This window comes from Grammomys surdaster, unplaced genomic scaffold (genome assembly GCF_004785775.1).
Source record: "Grammomys surdaster isolate TR1022 unplaced genomic scaffold, NIH_TR_1.0 170, whole genome shotgun sequence".
Lineage (NCBI taxonomy): Eukaryota > Metazoa > Chordata > Mammalia > Rodentia > Muridae > Grammomys > Grammomys surdaster.
Genome location: NW_021604618.1, coordinates 21,631,918 through 21,647,828, shown reverse-complemented (window position 1 = coordinate 21,647,828; position 15,911 = coordinate 21,631,918). Strand labels below are relative to the sequence as shown.

The 15,911-nt window shown below is 49.4% G+C and overlaps 1 protein-coding gene across 1 annotated transcript; it reads right to left on the bottom strand.

Annotated features, from left to right (window-relative positions):
- Positions 1-429: 429 nt before the first annotated feature.
- Positions 430-12,412, bottom strand: Spint1 (serine peptidase inhibitor, Kunitz type 1). The gene is made up of 10 exons (XM_028767066.1): positions 11,720-12,412; positions 4,675-4,802; positions 4,310-4,448; positions 4,051-4,221; positions 3,875-3,901; positions 3,511-3,636; positions 3,342-3,392; positions 1,755-1,925; positions 1,532-1,579; positions 430-1,174 (listed from the first exon to the last, which is right to left on the bottom strand). Exons 1-10 carry the CDS (start codon positions 12,174-12,176, stop codon positions 969-971), a joined length of 1,524 nt encoding a protein of 507 aa, XP_028622899.1. The 5' UTR covers positions 12,177-12,412; the 3' UTR covers positions 430-968.
- Between the last annotated feature and the right edge of the window lie 3,499 nt (positions 12,413-15,911).

Sequence of the window (15,911 nt, the reverse complement as noted above, 5' to 3'; positions counted from 1 at the left end):
GCCTACACAGAGAAACCCTGTCTCGAAAAACCGAAGGAAAAAAAAAAAAAGAAGTGACTGCCAGGGTTTAAGCCCCCAACCATGGTTGAACCTCACCCTACCTTCATGTAAGTAGGTGTGGTGTTGGCAACAAAAAACCCCTGCACAGCACGGCCAACACCCCTATGGCCCTCCACTCTGGTGGTCAAAGGTGACACTTTTCTCCACCCCAAGAAGCCAGGGCAGTTTCTGGAGGTGGGGAAAACCTGCTGGACAGGGTGGCCAAGGCTGATCTGGTTGGACAGGAGTTCAATCTCCCCCTTAGCAACCCCACAAACAGCTGAAGAGATAGCTCAGTGGTACAGCACCTGCCTAGCACACAGGCAAGTTTATGTCAGCACTGGAAACTAAGAGGATGGAGGGTGGAGGGACCTCAGAGGAAGCCCAACAAAACACAACACTTTGTTTTTTAATTTAATGTAATTTGTGGCACCGTGTAGAGCACTCAGGGTGACCATACATGCTCTACCACTGAGCTGTGACCCTGGGGCCCCAAAGCAATTATTTACAGCACAAACTACAAAGACACATCCTTCAGTGTTGGCCTGTGCAGAGTGAAGGGACAGTTGTGGAAGGCCGTGTGTGGCTTCTGGCCTCTGACACCACTCAAGGTCCTAGCATCATTGGATGAGGATGGGCAGCTTTGAAAGACACGAAACAGCAACTTCCTCTGGCTCCTGGATAAGCAGGTCCTTCTATGTACAGTATTCCTGGCTCAAGGCTGTTCTGCTCCTCCCAGACTCTTAGGCCTTCTCCAGAATTGGCCTGAGTACAGCTGAGACTCTTCCAAGAGGCCCAGAGCTCTGTCTTCTGAGACAGAGTAAGTATGCCCAGGAAAGAGGTAGGAAGAGTCTGGTCCCCGAGTTTTCCCAGGTTCTAGCTTCTGTCTTGGCAAGCAGGACCTGGTGAGACTGGCAAGCGTCCCAGACTCAGAGAGGCTGGGTTGTGTGATTATAGACCAGGTGCTCCGTGTCCTCAGTGGTAGAAACAGTGGAGCTAGCTGGTGTGGGAGGTGGCTGGTGCAGGGGACTGTGGAAGTCCTTTCTTTGGTTCTTGAAGAAACAGTAGCTCAAGATGGCCAAGACCACTATGATGCAGATGACCAGTAATACAACAATGGCTACCTCCACAGAGCCTGGGGGAAGAAGGGCAGAATGTGGTATTCCTAAGGCCTGCTGGTCTGACACCCACCACCCTCACTCCACACAATGGACAAAGACCATGGATGCCATGTGTAGAAGCAGATGAACACCCAACTCAGACCTCCAGAATAGCTGCTTCCAGAAGCCCAGAGGGGCTCTGACACCTGTCAACTGGCAGGCAATTCAGTGTTCCTCTCCTTTACCTATGTCAGGCCTCACTCCTCAATGGTGCGCTCTGGGTAACCACAGGATCCTTTCAGAGTAGCTGGGTATTCACAAGCAATTACATGTTGCTAGTTCCTGAACTGATACCTATGTATCCACACTGTGACAGGACAGACTAGGCTTACCTACAGTGGGAACCGAGCTTTCCCTCCGAAGACCAAACACATCCTTCTCTGCAAAGTGACATAGAGAAACCAGTCGGCACCAGTAAGTCCTTAGACTCAGCTGTTCCAGTGCCACAGGCTCCTGCCACCCTCTCCCATGGCCATCAAAGTCACTTATAGAGGAGGGACTAGCCCAGGCCTAGGCAAATCTTCCCCTTCATCCCACCACTGTCATTCTGCTCACTGGAGACGCCACGGCAGGACTCAAGACACTGTTGTTCATCCTCAAAGTTGTTCTTGTTCCCGTAACAACCACCATAGGTGAAGCGGGCACAGCGTTCACTGAATGGGTTGTAATACCAGCGTGGTATGTTCTCCTTGCAAAACCCAGTGTCTGGCAGCTCTGCACAGTACCCTGTGGTAAGGGAGCATGCAAAGGGGTGAGTGAGCCCAAGGAGACACCCTGCCACCCTTCAGGCCCCACCTGACTATAGCTCAGCACTCCCCATGCCAGGCTGTGGGCAGATGTGGCTTCACTAAAGGCAAGACAGACAAACTGGATAACAATCTTAGGTACCAAGAGAACTACTACTTAGACTCTATTTTAAAGACACGCTTGGCTACATTATTTGTTTACTTATGGGCATGTGCACAGGGAGGTCAGAGGACAGCTACTGGAGTTCTTTTCAACAGAATAAATTCCAAGGATCAAACTCAGGGCATCAGGCTTACTAGCAAGCGCCTTTATCCCCATTAAACCATCTTGTTGGCCCCCAAGTTTTCTTTTTCAATGTTGGTTTTCTGTGTCAAGATCTCTGATTCCTACCACCCAGTGACTTAAACTCTTAACAAAGGCAAGGAGTATCCAACTTAAACAGAGGTTCTCAACCCCTGTGAATTACAGTTCACTTAAAGCCACTGGAAAACAGATGTTTATATTATGATTCATAACAGTAGCAAAATTACCTACAAAACTACCTACGAAGTAACAATGAAAATAATTTTATAGCTGGAGGTCCCCACAACATGAGGACCTGTATTAAAGAGTTGTAGGGGTATGAATGTTGAGAACTCTGAGCTTATGGTGTTGGATTTTTTTTGGGGGGGCGAGGGTTGTTTTTTTGTTTGTTTTTGAGGTAGATGTTCTTTTCTTTTTTTTTTAATTGGTTATTTTATTTATTTACATTTCAAATGTTGTCCCTCTTCTCAGTTTTCTCTGAGGTAGACTTTCTTTGTGTAGCCCTAACTGTCCTGGCACTCACTCTATAGACAAGACTGGCTTTGAACTCAGAGATCTGCCTGCATCTGCCTGGGATTAAAGGCATGTACCACCATGCCTAGTCAATTTTTTCTTTAATAGAGAATCTCACCGTGCATCTCAGGTTAGCTCTGAACTTTATTTAGCAGAAGCTGACCTTGAACTTCTGATCTTCCTGGCATAAGCCATCATCACCAGGCTATTATCTTTATTTTTAGTATATGTTACATTTGCATAATGGGTAGTTTGTTTTTTCCTCTCGTCTCCCAGTGGTGGTGGGACACAAGCACAGTTCCTTGCAATGCTAGGTGAGTGGCTTTCCATGTATCACAGTGCTGTGAAATTTCCTGAACACATATGATTTAGTGATCTGCTCGACGAGTCTACAGTAATGGAGATAAACAGAGGCCTAGTGACTAGTGGGTTCTGGTAAATGAACTGAGAGGGCAGCAGGAGTTTAGAAGGCCCCGTCTCACCCCTGGGACACTGCCAGCCGGTTAGATGGAGGCTGGATGTAGTGGGAACAGCAGTGCTAGAACCTGTTTTGACACAGAGGAACAGGGAGACTCTCACCTTTGTCGCTGAGGAAGTGGATACTCTGAAGCTCATCGAAGCCGCTGGTGTCTGCAGAGATCAGAGGTTGAAGGCTAGGGCCAACCATGGGAACCCAGAGGCACAAGGAGAGCTGTTAGGATCTCACCCCCCCTCCCCCTCCTGCCCTATCTCCTGTTCCCCAACTCACATTTTTCACAGGTGGCCTCATCGGAGCCATCAGGGCAGTCTGGTGTGTCATCACACTCCAGGAAGCCATCGATACAGCAGCCATTGCTACAGCGGAACTGGGTGGCATGGCAGCTGCCAGAGCACACTGGATGGGGGTGAGGTGAAGCTCAGGCACAGAGTGCGTGCCAAGGGACCACCATCTACTTGGGCCCCTCATGAGCCCACTGTTCACCAACCCTAGTGGGAGCTGAGTTAGAAGAGTTAGGTGTCTGTATACTACTGGGGTGGTGGGAGCTAAGCGAAAGCAGGGTTGATAGGAGTAAGGTCATATGGGCTGAAGACCAAGACATGGGGGGAAATAAGGAAAGAGAAGTAAAGCCCACCTGGATGGTGCCTTTTAGGTGAGATTCCTGGAGGGAAAAACAGAGGATTAATAGGGGGCGTGGCCAGACTCTAACAATGAGATGATGGGGAGACCCTAGTCCACTTTCCAGACCAGAAAAACTACCCGCCACGGGCAAAGTCACCTGAGCTCTAAGGCTGCCTCTCACAGACCCACCTTGCACATCCTTGCAGGCTAGCATGCACTCTTCCTCACGAAGGTAGTTGTTCTTGTTGCCCAGGCAACCTCCATAAGTGAAACTTTTGCAGATCTGTTCCTTGGGGTCATAGTACCAGCGTGGGAAGGAGCCCCGGCAGCGGCCCACCTTGTAGGATGCGAGGCAGTAATCTAGAAGGAGGAGAACGAGGGAGTTAGGACTAGAGGGTAACAGTGGGGCGAGGGGAACGCCAGGCCCCTCATCTCCACTCCCAGTCACCTTCTGTCTGCTTGGCAGTTAGCACAGTGATCGTCAGGTTGGCTGTTTCCTCTAGCTGGTCTGAGTCAGTTCTTGTCAGTTGGAACAGGTAAGTTCCCTCCTTAAGTCCCCACAGTTCCACTTCTTCTGGATGGTGTCTCTATACACAACACTGGTCATGAAGCTTGGCCACTTCCTGGCGTTCTCTGACAACCTCAGACCCCCCAGCCATGACCCCCTTCCCCCGGGAAAGCATAGAGACTGGGTATCAAATGAACCCTGCTCTCCTCTCTAGCCAACACCAAACGAGCCGGTGGTTGGCCTACAGCCTCTGAAGGAGTCCTAGGAGGCCGTGGGAAGGTCAGGGATCCAGCCCAGTGTCTCACCTCTACTCTGACATCTTTGTCACCTTGCAGTAGATGCCAGTCTGTGTTGTCTGCCTCTCTCAGGACCAGGGGTTTCTGCAGCTGGACCTTCAAGTCTATGCCCATCCAGATTCGAGGGATTCGGGACCCTGAGAGAAACGGAGAGGTGGTGGCCAACCTAGGACGCAGGAGCCTGCACAGGCAGAGAGGGCACCCAACAAAGCCAGATCCTGGCTCTCTATGCAGTCGCATTATGACTTGTAGACTGTCTGAAGCAAGTAACTGAATATGATGTGCTAGATTATCCAATCTCATTTGGGGAAAAAAAAATCTGCGTGTGTGCATGTAGACTGGGTGGTGGGATGAGTCTGTTCTTATTTTCTACAATAAGCAGGTACTTCTGCTGACTACTTAAAAAGGTTAAAGTAACAATTCCTTTAAAGCCAATCAAAAAAGCATGTGATGAAAAACTCATCTTTCCTCTGGGGCTGCAGGTGTGGCTCCACTGGCGGACTGTTTGCTTAGCACTGACATACAGCAGGATTAGATTCCCTAGTGCTAAATAAAACAATGGTGGTATATGCCTGTGATTCCAGCAGTCAGAGGGTGGAGGCAGGAGGATCAGAAGGTTGTCCTAGGATACAAAGAAAGTCTGAACTCAGCCTCGGATGTATAAGACGACATTTTGACAAACAAACAAGCAGACAGGTCCTTATGGGTGGAATGGTCCTGGGAGATGGCTCAGTGGTTAAGAACACTGGCTCTTATCCCACACAGTGGCTCAGAACCATCCAGAATTCCAGCTGCAGGTTTTCTGATGCCCTCTTCTGGCCTCCATGGGCACCAGGCACATAAGTAGTACCAAGTAGTACACTAGACATACAATGGTGAGAGACACACTCATATACAACAAGAAAAGAGAAAAAGAAGAAAAAAACCATCACTCCTGACTAGGTTAGACCACACTGAGAGTCTGGGCCAAGGCCTGCAGCCAAGTGCTTGGGGAAACAACCCAGATGGCCTTGGTGCTCCAGGGTGAGGGACCATGGGACAGGGTGCCTCTGCCATCAACTACAAGGAATTTCCAGGAGCCACATCCTTCCTAGACCCAACAGCTTGAGGTTTCCTTCACCTGAGAGCTAGGGGTCCTGTCAGAGAGATAAGTACAGAGATGGATTCCTGCTAAAAATGGGTTGGGTGGCCCCCATCCTTGCACCCACAGAACCTCTAGAAGCCATGAATATGACCTTATTTGGAAAGAGTCTTTGCATAAAGACTTCTAGGTTACCTGGGATAACTGAGATTGTAAAAACTGAAATGGAAAGTGATGAGCTATTGACTCACATGAGCCAGGCCCTCCCTCCACACTCCCCAGAGTTAGGGTTAGGACACTGCAGAACAGAAGAACAGAAGAGGAACAGGGAGAATGTTCCATCACTAAAGCGTTTCCTTGCAAGCATAAGGACTTGAGTTCAATTCCCAGAACCCATTTCAAAAAGCTGGATGAAATGTCATGCACTTACAATTACAATCCCAGTGCTTGCCCCAGAGATAGAAGCATATCTGGGGCTCACTGGTTGGTTAGCCTAGCCTACTTGGTGAGTTCCAGACCAGTAAGAAATCCATTCTCGGGCTGGTGAGATGGCTCAGTGGTTAAGAGCACTGAATGATCTTCCAGAGGTCCTGAGTTCAATTCCCAGCAACCACATGGTGGCTCACAACCATCTGTAACGGATCTGATGCCCCCTTCTGGTGTGTCTGAAGACAGCGACACTGTACTCACATACATAAAATAAATAAAATAAATCTTAAAAAAAAAGAAAGAAAGAAAGAAAGAAAGAAAGAAAGAAAGAAATCCATTCTCAAACATAAAAAGGTGGATAGCACCTGAGGAATGACACCTAAGACTGTCCTCTGACCTACACACACACACACACACACACACACACACACAATGTGTACATCCACACGCACATGTCATACACAAGTGTCGGGGTCCACACACACACCAAAAAGCAAGAAACAAAAAAGCTGGCCCTGGTGGCACACATTTACAACCTTTGCACTTGAGAGTCTCAGACAAGAGGATTGTGAATTTAAGATCAGTTTTTCTATACAGAGTCCCATGTCCGCTTTCACTACCTAGCAAGATCCTATCTTAAAACCAAAACCAAATCAAACCAAAAAACACCAAAAAGGAAAAATATGCCCTCTCCATGTGCACAAATGCACATTCATACATGAAGATACAATTATTTTTATTTGAGTAAGTGTCTCACTGTGTATCCCTGGCTGGCCTAGAATCCACTATGGAGACTGGCCTTGAATTCACAGAAACAGACCGCCTCTACTTCCCATGTGCCACCATAACTGGTTATGTAGAATTAAAAAACAAAGACCCAATATCATGAGGTGACATGAGGCAGGAGAAGGCAGCAAAGTGGGCTATCAGGGGAGAGGGAAGCTCTCACCAGAAAGTCTAGTCCTTGACCTCTGTAATGCACGTGAGGTCCAGGAGTCCTGTGGGACGGACCTAGGGTACCCTTGCCCTGGGCATCTGCATTTAAACATCTGATTGGAGGAGTTTCTATAAAGTAAGAAGGCTGGCAGGTGGACACGGGCAAGAGGTTCAGGAGGGATCAAACAGGAGGGCAGCCAAGGGAAGTAAAGAAAGATCAGAGAAACACCTGTGGTCAGACACTTCCAGCTTCTCATGAAAGGCTCTGGGAATGGGGAAGGAAGACCAGGTGAGGGCTAAGCAGAAGAGAAACCTTAAGACTAAGAAAGACGTGTGCTCCATCCACAGCAAATCAAATCTGACCCACATCACACACACACTGGCTCAGAGGGTGACGAGTGTGGGTGTTTCAGAGAGGCCAGGGCTAGAGACAGATGTGGCGATATACTACCTAACAAAGCTGCTAATATGGGGGATGTCGTGATCGTGTCGTGTCGTGAGCGTGAGCGTGTGCAGGATACGTCAGGCACTAGCATGGGTGGGTAGGATTCAGGCTAACCATCCGTCCTATCTGTAAATGGATAAAAAGCAGAGAAAAGAAGATCACCTTTTGTGAGATGTAGAAATTAGGTAAAATAAACTCTGGGCAGGAGGTGTGTTTCCGTGGCAGAGTGCTCTGGCACACACAAGGCCGGGCTTGGTCCCCAGCAGGTGGGGGATATGTGTCTGTAAGTTGGAGCAAAGCTTTGCCCCTATTTATATGTCACCTATGGCTGCTTTTCCATCACCACATTAGAGTGATCACACACACACACACACACACACACACACACTCACGTGGTATATGGCACAGAAAGCCTAATATATTTACCACTGAGACCACTTACCTTCACAACCACCCTGCTATATCTTGGAGTTCACTCTTACTGGATGAGAAAAATCGACACAGGAGAGGCAGGGCTTGGATTTTATCCAGCGTAAGTGTTGGGAACTGAACTCTAGCGCCATGATTCAGTTTTAAAGTGTTAAAAGTGAGATTTGAACCCAGGGCTGTCTGTCTTCATTGCTCACACTCTATCTAAAATGGCACTTTTGAGAGACAGGAAGATGGTCCAGCAGGGGGAAGGTATCTGTCAGCAAGCCTGCCCGGAGCTTGATCCCCAGGACCACACAGCCCCACACATTACCCATGGACCTCAGTGAGTAGAAAGCACAGCTTGACAAATAACCATACAACTAAATGTAAAACCAAGCCAAACCAAACCAAACCAAACCAAACCAAATGAAACAAATCAACACACCAAAAACCCCAGGGCTTCTTAGAGTAAAGATATGTTTTCACTAGAGTGGGAAATGGGGTGGAAAGAAGAGAATCTATCAAAAAGACAGTATTTTTTCTCTCTTTCTGATTTAGACAGGGTCTCACTATGTAACCTGGCCTGAAACTTACTGTGCAGTCCAGGCTGGCTTACAGACTTGAATCCTTCAGCCTCCCCAGTGCTGAGATTACAGGCATGAACTATTGTAGCAGGCCTAGGGAAAGTATTTAAATTTATCTCCTTCCTAAACCTTGCCTTAGGGTTTATTATTATTACCATATATTTGTTTGTCTAATATGTATATGCTGTGTATGTGTTGTGGGCATGGGCATGCCAAGACATGTGTATGGAGGTCAACATATGGTAGACAGTTTCCTCCCTCTACCAAGTGGGCTCTGGGGATCAAACTCAACCTGCCAGGCTTAGAGGCAAGCACCTTTACCCACTCGGCCATCTTGCCAGCCTGGTTTCATTGTTATTCAAAGAGCATCACAGTATTCAATGAAAAGATGTGCTGACAGCCACTGAAGTTGTTTCCAGCCCTTCATTATTATAAATTGTGCTACTGGCAAGCTACCAAACAAACGCACACATTAAGCCTACAGGTAGAATTGTATCAAGGGTGGCTCTGCAGAGGGCTGTGTGGGGTAAGAGTGCTCAAAGAGCAACGAGATAAGGCCAGCCATGGGGGCTGAGTCAGAGAGATGAGAAGATGTTGTGACAGGGTAATGGGTGGGAGAGGGCAGGGTTGGCTGGGCTTAGTGTCACAGGTCTGTAACTCCAATTATTGGAAAGACAGAGGCAGAAGGATATAAGTTCAAGAACTATGTGGGCTGCAGAGCTAGTTCAATGTTGGCCTAGTGGAACCCCATCTCAAAGTTTTGCAAAAAGGGCCAGGAAGGTGGCTAGCCTTGTTTAACATGTGAGGTTCAAGGTTAGATTCGGGATAAAAATCAAAAAAAAACAAAGAAAAAACTGGGGTTAAAGAGAAAACAAGGAACATAAAGAACACAAAAAGATAGGGAAGCAAGAAGGCAAAAGAGGAACAGAATCTGGTTACCTAGAAACAGCACTGCCAGGGGTTGGGCTGTATTTACCAGACCCTGAGTGATAAGCCTAGGCCGGGTAGAACCTGTTTTTATTGTGCAAAAAGCTACCAAATGTAGGAAGGGGGAAAAGCAGATGGTCAGGCTACATCCACAAACACACCCCAACCCCACTAAGTGGAAGTGGCAGGCAGGCATCAGACTCTGAATGAGGAAAAGCCCCCCCCACACACAAGCCCCAAGACCAAGGGGCAAATGCCCTACCCTACCTACCACGCCCTTCCTCCCACCCTAGAGAGCAAAGGGCTGGAATGGCAATAAAACCAGGCCTCAGGACATATCCAGGGAACTACAGACTCCACCTCCTAAGCCACCAGGCCAGGGTGAGGGGGCACAGGTACAAGAGAGAGAAGGACAAGTTACTGGCCTGGAGTCTTCTTGCCTGGCCTAGCCACAAGCTGGGAAAAGGGATCCAAGCCACCAATTCTGGGAGGGATTCGTTCAAGCAACACAGGAATCAACAGCTTAGGCATCCTGACACATCCCTCCCCTCGCTGACAGTGGAGCCACTGACAGGCAGCTTCTGGACCTGATATAGCCTAGAACGGCCTGAAGTGCACACAACACCTGAGCCCTACCCAGCTCTCCAAATGTTCCAGGAAATCCCCGTTCTATCCTATCTCACACCAAATGAACCATTTCTGGTGGTTTCCAAAAGAGGAAGGCTGGCCCTAGGACTAAGTGGCCCAGATCCAGAGACTCAGGTTCTAGCCAGGAATGGGACTCCTGTAAGGTTCTGTCAGAGGAGAAAAGGCACCACAACCAACAGGAGTCATCACCACCTACTCTAATGCTGCTTCCTGTGAAACAGGCTCCAACCCTTGGTTAAAGTGAGACACCACGGACCAACCCACCTCAGGTCTCCCCAGGGATCAGGGAGAGCTGTTGGAAGGTTAGAGAGAGGAGCAGACCCTTAGTCTACAATAGGTACTCGTTCAGAAAAAAGCCCGGAGAGAAAGGTATCTGTTGCACTGGCCCTATCTGGTCCTGTTCCCGCACTCCAAACTCTGGCTCTGTTAGCTGCTGGGTTACCACCCATCTGAGGGCTAGGGTTCTGTTAGAAAGGTGGTCCTTATGTGAAACACAACAGGATTTTTGGAGTAGGCCGCTGAGGTGAGGCCTAGGCTTACCATTTAGGGATGTTATCCTGGGTAAACATTTTTTTTTCCTTTTCTTTCTTTTTGCTTGTTTGGTTTTTTTTGTTTGTTTTTGTTTTTTTTTGAAACAGAGTTTCTATGTGTTGCTCTGGATGCAGATCCAAGTAGCAACCTCTTCCAGAGAGTGGAGACAGACAGGAACTTGCACAATGAGTAAAATCTGAGGAGCCAGCACAAGTTATAACTGTGACCCACTTCCTGGCAAAACGAACAGGTAGAGAGGATGAGAAAGAAGGCTGCTGCAGCGGGTCAGTCCAAAGACTGAAGAGGAGGATCCTTGTTCCCCACTTTGCCTCCATCATGGGGAGTAAACAAGATGAACAGCCAGCCAGGCCTACCATATCCTAAGCAGGCACAGCCCTACTCAGCTCACGTGGACAGGCACACACACCTGCTGGGGCAGCTGACATCCCTCACCTACCAGATACACATACCAGCAGGCTGACTCACCCCAGCAGCCCTCCTCACCCCTCACCAGAGAGCTTCTGGAGACTGGACCCACAACACAGTCCCTCTCCCTCAGGATAACCTTTGCCTGAGTTTGTCCTGTATTGTCTGGGGCCTGGCTATATCATTGGTTCACCTGCAAAAGGCCAATCTATTCCCAGAGCAGAGACACTAACCTGTCCCTTATCCAGCCACAGGAGGAGACCATGGTCAGGCTCATTTTGTCAAGGCCTCAAACAGCCCAGGACAATTCTTGGCCAGAGTGCCTTTCTAGTCATTTGGGCACATCAACATTCCCTGAGTCGGCCTATCAGGGACAGTGATAGCGAAACCTCGAGAGTCACTTCACAGCCTGGGCTAAGACCTTCAGCCCATCTATCAACCCTGAACATCCAGACTTCAGGAGACAGAACCTGGACCCTGAGAAGCCGTCCCTCCCCAATCTTCCATTCCCTTTGTTTACTAAATATTGCCTAAAAGGCAGTCGACGAAGGGCTTTCCTTCCTAACTCCTTTTTGTTGCTGTCTTCGCCAAGACTCCATAACCTGCCTATCCCTTCAGGCCAGCAACCTTTCTCACCTCCAAAGCCTCGAGTCCGCAGCTCGCGGTAGGAGTGGTAAAGCTCCTGGGTAAGATAGTTGATGAAGCCCTCCTTCGGAGCGAACTTGCACACGAAGTTCTGCTCGTATAGGCAGTTCATGAGGAAGCAGGCAGAGATGGCGTCCTCGCCGCCGTCTGGCTGCAGCTCCACCAGCGCCAGGTTGCAGTTCTGAGTGGTGCAGCAGGCACGCACGCAGTCCCAGCCGCGGCGCACCGTCGGGGAACCCAGGAAGGTGGCCCCGTTACTGACTGAAGCTTCGGTGTCCAGTACAAAAGCCGGCACCCCACTGGTAAAGCGGCTCAAGCAGGCGGCTCCCCCGGAAAGCTCAGGGGTTGCGGACGGCAGCTCGGTCTCAGTGCCCTGGAGGCCAAGCGCGCAAAGGAGCCATACGCCGACCGTAAAGATGCTGGCCTGCGCCAGGCGGCGGCCCGCCATCGTGCTCCCAGGGGCCGTCGCCCTCCTCCCCAAGGCGGGGATCACCTTCACAGTGCGGGCCTTTGGGTTCCGAGGGTGCTTGTGACCTGAGAGGGGAGGAGACAGAGGAGACACACCTGATCAGCCCGGGTAGGGGCGCGGGGCACTGGGAACCAGGAGGCGCACACGGGCCGATCCGTCCACGCAGACTCGGACCGGACCGCCGACTTCGGGCAGAACACCGCTCGGGAGCTCGCGTACCCCAACACAGAGCGGACGTCCGCCAAACATGCTCGGAGCCCGCTGGGCCTCCGCCTACCGTCCGCCCCGGCTACCTGCGCAGGTGAACGGGGTGGGACCGCCGAAGACCCCGCCCGGCTTCCACTCTAGGTGCGCGGAAGGATTGGCTGCCTCCTCCCCCCTTTCTAGTTTCTGGTGAAACTGAGTCAGAGCGCGGGGCGGGACTGGCATTAACCCCTGCGCCGCCGGCCCCGCCCACGCCGGTTGCTCTCCCACCCGTCCTGCCCAGCAGAACTTCCGGCTGGACCCGCCCGGCAGCTCCGCCACCCCAGACCCAGCCGTAGCGCCCGCAGTGGTATCCGGACGCCCGGCGGCGTGGGCGAGGCTCGCGTGCCCTGGAGGCGGCTTTACACTGGCTCCACCGAGTCCCGCCACTCGATGGGTCCCAGACCAGAAGTGCATCCCGAAAACCCACATCGGGCCGCGACGCCACTGCAAGGTGGCGCAGGTGCGGCTGCCTCCGGCCTTCCTTTCCGGTTAGGGCCGGCATTCCCTGCCCTTGGCTGGAGGCGTTTGGGAAGGGGTTGGAAGAGAAATGTTGGGGAAAGCTTATGCAAACGATTTCGCTGTCTGTGGCCTGCCCTTGGGACATCATTTCCAGTTTTCCAGTGAGAAGAGAACCCCAAAGTTGGGTAGGCTTCGTTTGTGAAAACCAGACCCTGGGATTCGTTCTGCACTGGTGCAGCTCAGGACAGCCCTTCCTTCCGCGGCAGTTGACCAACAGGTGATTCCTGGTATCCTGGCTTCCCTGTCTCACCCACAGTTCATTCCCTTTTGTTTGAGCCTCTCCCTCATTTGTATTAACATTTCCTTTTGAACTCTTCACCTTTTGTTGGTAAATTGACCCCCTTCCCAGAATCTCAGGTTTACTCTCCTATCCCAAGGGGAACTCCCAGTGAGTAGTTGACCACTCTCTTCCCCATAAATTCTGTTTGGACACCCGGAGGCTCCAGCTCACTGAAGGGTTGAGTTATTATCTCACAAAACAGGGGACACCTTCATGCCAAGCTCATTGCTTTTCCTAAAGTTAAAAACTCACAGTCCCTTTTCACATCCCAGATGTCTACAGGTCATCTACACCCATTAGTCGTGTTTTCCTTCAAATTATTTGTGCGACAAGGCCTTGAAAGGCATCTCTGGTCCTGGCCTCGAAGTCACGTCCTTCTGCATCATTTCCTAGTTTTGCGATTACAGAGATGAACCGCTATTTCTGGCATGATTTGTCCTATTTATGCCCCCACCCCCGCCCCCCGACGGATCAGCACTTCAGAGCAATTGCTACTTTTGTAGAGGACTCGAGTTCAGTTCCCATCATCCACATCTCAAGGTTTACATCCTCCTGCAACTCCAGTTCCAAGGGGTCTGAAACCCGCTTCTGGCCTCCTCAAACACCTGTGCAAATGTGGTATTTGGTCACACTCATCCCTACACACCCCGACACACACATACTCAAATATATATTTTTTAAGATTATAAAATATTTGGCCTGGTGCTGGTGCTGGTACAACACTCAGGGAAGCTGGCAGATCTCCTGAGTTCTAGCTCTGCCTGGTCTAGAGTCCAGTACAGCCAATGTTACACAGAGAAACCCAGTCTCAGAAAACCAAAACAACAACAAAGATTCTAATAAGTGTTCCGTATATGAGTGCTTGTATGTTGTGTGCACCTCATGTTTGCCTCCTGCCTGTTGAAACCAAAAGAGGACATTTGGATCCTTCTAGAACTGGAGTGACACGGTCGTGAACTTCCACATGGGGGCTGGGAGTGGAATCAAGGTTCTTAAAGAAAGATTCTACATCTTTTCATACTACTTTAACCTCCCCCCACTATGAAAACAATTTTCCCCATTGCTCACCTAAAGTAGTTTCATGTGTAGATCTTGGCGCCAAGGATCCCTTTCCTCTACCAATTGCAAATCTTCCAGCTACTCACGTTACAGATACTGGGAGCAGAAACTAGTGGGTGTCAAGCCCTCTCTGGATATTCTGGGGTTCCACAGACGCTGGCAGAGTGATGCCCGTAATGGTATGCTAGGGAAGAAACATGATTGCGCAGTTCCTGGGGAGAAAGAATTTTGTCTCAGTTTGATTCCTACCTTTCCAAATAGCTTATACATAAGGGAATACTAACACAGGAGACTATCACCATATTATAATACTACATTGCCAGAAGTTTATGATTACATTCATTACATACATGATATAAAAAATACCTATATTTAAAGCTGGGTGTGGTGATACATGCTTATAATGCAAGCATCTGATAGGAGGACACAGGAAGATCAAGAGTTCAAAGCCACTCTTGGTTAAAAGTCAAGTTTGAGTCTAGATGAGGCTGAAAGAGACCCTGTTTGAGAGAAAGAGAGAGAGAGAGAGAGAGAGAGAGAGAGAGAGAGAGAGAGAGACTCTCGCTGGTGGCACACTTGCTTTATATGCACAAAATCTAGAGTTTGGTTCTTCATCACTGTACAAATAAACACATTTATCGGGCACTGAAAATGTCCAAATTGTGTTCCTAAGCACTTCCCACAAATTACCCAATGTAATCTGACCAAACCAAGGAAGTAGCTTTTGTTTTATTTCCTTTGTACTGATGAACAAACAGACAGGTGAGCTAACATGTTGGGTCACAGAGTGGGGCTTGGCTCTGGGCAGACCAGCTTCATTGCTTCAGTTCCTAACCCTGGGCTTTAGTGAGACTGCCATTCTGACTTCCTCTGGAAGTCCACTCTTACTTCAGATTCACCTTGCCTGAAATAAAGAATCATTCTCAAGTGATGAGCAGCCTTTTCTTCTTTCCTTTTTCTCTTTTGTGATACTTATTGCTGTGGTTTAATACAGTTTGGTCCCCTTGGAAGCTCATGTTGAAATTTGCTACTGCGGTAGTGTCCAGAGGTGGGGCCTTTCAGTGGTAATTAGATCATTAAAAAGGAACTGGGTTAATCCTTGAAGGACTGGATGAGTTACCATGAGAACAGGTTATAGAGTGAGGCTACCTCTGCTCTTCTCTTTTTCTGTGCACACCGGTTGGCCCTCCTGCTTCGCCATTGTTGTTACAACATTGTGTCCGGCCACTGCTAGATGTGAGAGTCACACCTTGGACTTGGAGTTCTGGAAGCTATTCCCGAACTTAATGTTGAGTGTCTTCTTCATTTACTTGCTGCCTTACTTCCCCCAACCCCTGTGTGCGTGCAGAGGAAGCAGGGTGCATGTGTGCTGGCATTCCTGTGGAGGCTCAAATTTGATGTCAGGAATTCCACCTTACTCACTGAGGCAGCATTACTTATTTTGCTAGTCAGCTTACTCTGGTGGTCCGCTCTGTCTCCTCCCATGAGTCTAGTCCAGCCACCTGGCCCATCCGGCATTTATGTGGGTTTCTGAGGATTCAAATTCTGTTTCTCACATTTGCATAGGAAATTTTTAATTGCTGAGCTATCTCTGTCATTTGACCTTGTTT